The sequence below is a fragment of the Acartia tonsa genome, chromosome 4 (assembly GCF_053477335.1).
Source record: "Acartia tonsa isolate MP-2025a chromosome 4, ASM5347733v1, whole genome shotgun sequence".
NCBI classification, from domain to species: domain Eukaryota; kingdom Metazoa; phylum Arthropoda; class Copepoda; order Calanoida; family Acartiidae; genus Acartia; species Acartia tonsa.
This window is the reverse complement of record NC_137263.1, coordinates 48,692,232-48,698,231: the sequence shown is the minus strand read 5'-3', so window position 1 is coordinate 48,698,231 and position 6,000 is coordinate 48,692,232. Positions and strand designations below refer to the sequence as shown.

Here is a 6,000-nt window from a genome sequence, read left to right as displayed (position 1 = left end):
TCAATTCCACATGAAATGTAACTTTTAAATTGTCTAAAGACAATGAGTTTTTCACATTGTTCTAAAGTATAAAATGTTGAATCCTACTCAGTCTTCAAAAAACGATCTCTCAATTTATGTTTTGCTATATGGACATTTATTAATGTGTAGATTTAATAATAAGTTGATGTGATTGAACGTCATATATATTGTTGTCCTTCTGATAGCAGAAACTTTCCATTGTTGTCTTTCTAATAGCAGAAATTTATGTTTGCTTGAATTAATTTAGCCAATAATGAACTGGGGGACGCGTTTGTTATTAATAATTGGTTAATGCTAAAAGCAAGTTTCAGGTTATTGGATATTGGCCTACAGCCAATGAGGAACTGGCGAAAATGAGTTGATTTTATAGGCAAAAAAGAAAAGTTGCCCCATCACTTTTAAAAGGAGGCTGAGACCTAATTTTCGGCCAGGTTTCCCATCCCTTATCCCTGGTAGTTTGGCCTTGATTGGTTGCTTTAAAAAAAATATCTAATTTAGAAGAACAAATTTTAAGGCATAATTTGTTGAAAATCCCTTAAATATTATTTTACTTAAATCTGCCCAAATGTTAGTAGGATAAACTAGACAGTACTTTAATTTAATTAAAAACTATAGGGGTATATTAAAATTGAAGTGGATGTACATATTTTTGTAATTATGTATGTTAACTTATATCTAATCATTGATTGAATGAAAGAATAAAATAATTTGAATGTTCCCTTTCAGCGTTATGTTTATTATTGCACTTTAATTAATTTGAAACTATTTTCAGAAATAATGCTAAATTGAAGATGAGCGCTATACCTGAATCAAGCTCCGCCCCTTCTGACTTGGAAAAGAAGAATGAGGATAACAAACAGAAACAGAGCAATCTACAAAGAATTCAACTAAGGAAACAGTCAGTCCGCGCCTGGCCGGCTGAAAAGAAGATCGAAAAGCTCGGTATCTATTCTTCCTGCAAAGCTGATGAAAACTGTAAATGTAACGGGTGGAAAAACCCCAATCCCCCTCCAAATCCACCTAAGCCTGATGCTCCCAGTCAAGTGTCAAGTCTGAATGATCCATGCCGTGGATGTGAACATAAGCTGAAGGATCACGTATCCCACCTGGAGACTGTAGGTGATGAGGAGTTGGACCGTCTATTAGGGATTGTCGTCGATGTTGAGAATTTGTTTATGTGTGTACACAAAGAAGAAGATTCGGATACAAAACAAGTTTATTTCTATCTGTTTAAGCTTCTTCGTAAATGTATTTTGCAGTTGTCCAAGCCTGAGGTTGAGGGACCCCTTGGAAAGCCACCATATGAAAAACCAAGCATTGCTAAAGGGGTCACAAATTTTGTCCTTCATAAGTTTACTCACTTGTCCCCCAAGGAATGGCAAATGATGTACGATTTGGCAAAGATGTTCCTGCATTGTCTCAACCACTGGAAGCTCGAGACGCCCTCAACCCGGAAACAATATATGTCACAAGAAGAGCTGGCAGCTTACAAGGTCAACTATACCCGTTGGCTATGTTTCTGCCATGTGCCTGCATTTTGCGATTCACTGCCTCATTTTGACACTACCCTCATCTTTGGCCGCACTTTTCTTAAGTCTGTCTTTCAGACAATGCGCAAACAACTGTTGGATAAATTCAAAGCAGAAAAGGATAAAATGCCTCCAGAAAAGCGGACTTTAGTTCTAACACATTTCCCAAGGTTTCTGACTTTACTGGAGGAAGAAATCTACAGTCCAAACTCACCAATTTGGGATCCAAACTTTACTGGTAAAACTCCAGCTCATGTGTTGGCCGCTGTACAGGCCCAGGCCGCTACTGACCCAAGCGGTGTAGTCTCAACTCCAACTGCTGGTAAGAAACGGCCGGCGGATGACGACACTGGCGGGCAACCGGACATGAAACGGCGGCGCTCAGAAGACGAGAATCTGGATGAGGCAGTCGCGGAAATCGTTGCTGAACTAGAAAATTCCAAACAGAATTCACAGTCAATGTTTCCGGAGCATGCACCTAGAGACGAAGCTGCAAAAATTGAGGAAAAGAAAGGACTATTGGAATTCCACTGCATTGCTAATAGTTTAACTGAAAAAGTATCTCGCCAAACAATGTTGTGGCTAATAGCCTTACAGAACGTGTTCTCCCATCAGCTTCCGAGGATGCCAAAGGAATACATCACGCGCCTGGTATTTGATCCAAAGCATAAAAATCTTGCCCTTGTGAAAAATGGCAAACCGATTGGTGGAATTTGTTTTAGAATGTTTCCAAGTCAAGGATTTTCTGAAATTGTGTTCTGTGCTGTCACTAGTAACGAGCAAGTGAAAGGTTATGGTACACATCTCATGAACCATCTCAAAGACTTCCACATTAAAAATGGCATTCATCATTTTCTTACGTTTGCGGATGAGTTTGCCGTTGGTTACTTCAAGAAACAAGGATTTAGCAAGGATCTGAAGCTTCCAAAGTCTGTTTATGGCGGGTACATAAAGGAGTATGAAGGTGCAACTCTTATGGGCTGTGAACTGAACAATAAGATAGTCTACGTAGAATTTACGGCCGTTGTCAGAAAGCAAAAGGAAATTTTAAAGAAGCTAGTTGAGCGACGACAGGCAGAGATACGAAAGGTTCATCCCGGACTAACCTGTTTCAAGGATGGTATTACAGAGGTCCCTGTTGAGAGTATACCTGGAATCTTAGAGACAGGCTTTGCACCTCCAGCAGCCAAGGCAACCAGGTCTAGTGAGGAAAGGATGGACCAGGAGACCCTATACAACACACTCAAGACAATCCTGCATTCTTGCAAGACTTATCAGTATTCCTGGCCTTTCATGCATCCCGTTGACAGAAAGGCTGTTCCAGATTACTATGATCATATCAAGTTTCCCATGGATTTCAAGACCATGACAGAGAGGCTGAAGGCAAACTATTATGTCAACAAACGCCTGTTTATCGCTGATCTCAAGCGAATGATAAGCAACTGCAAGGCATACAATTCACCTGAAACTGAGTACTACAATTGTGCCTCAAACTTGGAAAAATATTTCAACACCAAGCTTCGTGATCATAATCTTTTGTAATTATCTTGTTTGTAATAGATATTTGTGTAGTTTAATTAAAAGGAAGTGGGGAATTTCTCGCCTTTTTCGTACAAATTGCATATAACTGTGACTGAATCGAATCTATCGGGTATATATTATGTTTGGTGAATCAGTTATAAAACCAAATAAATCGATAAAATTTTTTTCTTTAATTAAGAACAAGCCATATTTTTCTAGCATAAAGATAATTTTCTATCTCAATTTTTTATTGACTTTTATTTAATTACACGTGATTATGAAATTTGGACAAAACAGGTGACCCCCAACCTTTTACCTAAGAATTAAACATTTCTCATTTTGTTTGATTTATCCTTATTTCTAGTATTGTTTTATTTATGAAATATTATTGTACCCCTTCAAGGTTATTAATATCATTCGTAGTATTAAACCTAAGCGTTCCACAGACATAAATGATGTCTCGATGTATGTTCTGTCTCGCTGTGCTGATACCATTGCCACTCCCTTAACACATGTTTATAATTTATCACTTCAAAATGGCACTTTTCCTGAAAAAATGAAAACTTCCAAAATAGTTGTCCTTCACAAATCAGGTTCACTCAGCGAGGCAGATAATCATCGAGGAATTTCACTCATTGACAACTTTTCCAAGCCCATTGAAAAATATGTCTGTGAAACGCTGGTTAAGTTCTTGGAAGATCGGTCTTTTTTTAGCAACCGCCAGTTTGGCTTCATGAAAGGAATCTCAACCTTTCACAATGTATTGAACTTAAGCACATTGATCACCCAAGCACTCAGTCGAGACACTTCCTGTATGGCCATATTTTTGGACATAAGGAAGTGTTTCGACATGATAAATAGGGACATCCTTTTTAGCAAACTGGAGAATTCAGGGATAAGGGGGGTTGCACTTGATTGGTTCCGTAGTTATTATGCAAATAGAAAACAGCGTGTATATTTTAAGGGCCTTTTCTCCTCCACAATTGAATTCATTATCATTGGCGTACTTCAGGGGTCAGTCCTGGGACCAATTCTTTTTTTGATTTTTATCAATGACCTTGTTTCATGCAGTGAAGAGATCCTAATCAATCTCTTTGCTGATGACGCAGTGGGCTTCATTGAAAAGCAGAATATTATACAATTGATCAACCTTGCAAGGGAGCTTGTCCCCAGACTGACCCAATGGTACAATGCCAATAAACTTCTTATTCACCCCCGCAAGACCAAATGTATGGTCTTTTCCTCCCCCCGTGAGATACTCACCCCCGCTGAGCTCGCCGCTAAGACCAACTTTGAAGTCTATGTAAACATGAATAATCATAATGAAAATGATGAGTCAAAAATCACTAAGTTGGATCTTGTGAGCGGTACCAATGAGGGTAGTATCAAACACTTGGGAATTCAATTGGACGAGAAAATGAAATTTTCTTATCATCTTGAAAAAGTCTATAGCAAAGTCTCTAAAATAATTTATAGTATGAAAGTAATGCGTCATTTGTTGGACAAGAAACACTTAAAGCTACTCTATTCTTCTTATATTAAGTCGAATATCGAATATTGTTGTCTCCTGTTCACTGCCTGTCCTATGTATCTGTTAGCACCAATCATTAAGTTGCAGAAGCAAGCCATTAGAATAATCGAAAATTTACCTAGCAGAGCTCACACAGCTGAATTCTTTAAATCTAATGGCATACTTCCATTTAACCTGTTAATTGAATTCAATGTTTGTAAATTTATGCACGCCTATAAATTAGGCAATTTTCCCAAAATTTTCGAAAACACCTGGAACTTTGTTCAAGACAGACATACGTATGGCACTAGGAACAGGAACAACTTTGCTTACGAACCGGGCACCAATAGAAACTTTCTCCTGCACGCCCCTCTTAACTCTTTCCCAACTATATTCAACAACCTTCCACTTGAAATTAAACTAATTGATAATAAAAATATTTTTAAGAAAAAATGTTTTACTTATTACCTAAACAAGATTGAGTTTTAAAAAAGCAAATATTTTAAAAAAGCAAATATTTTATTTTTGAAATTAAACTGACTGATAATAAAATTATTCTCAAGAAAGATATTTTACTTACTTATTACTTACTTTCTTAAAAAAAGCAAATACTTTATTTTTTCTCTTCCTCTATTTAACAATTTTTTGTTCTAACTAAGTTTCTATTCGTATCTTTAGCCCTCGACTTTTTGTAAGCACTTAATTTCTATATCAAAAAATAATAAAACAGCATTTCTTTAACCTCAAATCTCAACGAGTAGGTTCCGTAGGAACCGACATACATACCTATGTATAGAGTAGCTTTAGCATAGTTTGTTTCTTATCCACTTTATTCATTTTACATTTTATATTTTGACTTTGACTTCTTCTATTATATTATATATTTTTTATCAAGCAACTAACGAATCGCGCAACCTCTACCTCTATTTTATCTAATAAAAAAAATAACAAAGTTTTTTCATAATTTTGACCAAAAATATATTTATTTATTCAAATTTAGATATCGAAAATTTTGTTTAATATATGACTATCGCTGACTGGACTGGTTAAGCTCATGTAGTGGGCATAGCCATCTACTCGTCGTAGTCGCTGGAGTCATCGACGTCGTCGGGTTCCTGTTGGAGGAGCTCCTCCACAAGGTCCTGCTGGACGGTGACCAAGCGGTCCATGGTGGCGATGGAATCCATGTTGGCCTGGAAGGAGCGGGCGTACGTGGGCATTACTGAAATTAGCCTCACGACTAACCCATAGTTGGAGTACATCATGCGGAGGATCTCCTCATCGATGGCGTCTTGGCGGAATCTCCTCCACATAAGTCTGTCGCCCTCGTACACGACGCCCATTAACCTCCTCTTGACCATAAACCAGAGGTCCAGACAGCGCCTGTCTACCCCCGGAAATGGGAGTAGATCAGGCACT

At 37.8% G+C, this 6,000-nt stretch overlaps 1 protein-coding gene across 1 annotated transcript; it reads left to right on the top strand.

Annotated features, from left to right (window-relative positions):
• Positions 1-797: 797 nt before the first annotated feature.
• Gcn5 (Gcn5 acetyltransferase) lies at positions 798-3,490 on the top strand. The gene is made up of 2 exons (XM_080158679.1): positions 798-3,160; positions 3,369-3,490. The coding sequence occupies exon 1, from the start codon at positions 813-815 to the stop codon at positions 3,090-3,092; it is 2,280 nt and encodes a 759-aa protein (XP_080014805.1). The 5' UTR covers positions 798-812; the 3' UTR covers positions 3,093-3,160; positions 3,369-3,490.
• The last annotated feature ends 2,510 nt before the right edge of the window (positions 3,491-6,000 follow it).

Coding starts and splice junctions, on each gene's coding strand:
- Gcn5 (XM_080158679.1), top strand. CDS start 813: ATGAGCGCTATACCTGAATCAAGCTCCGCCCCTTCTGACTTGGAAAAG.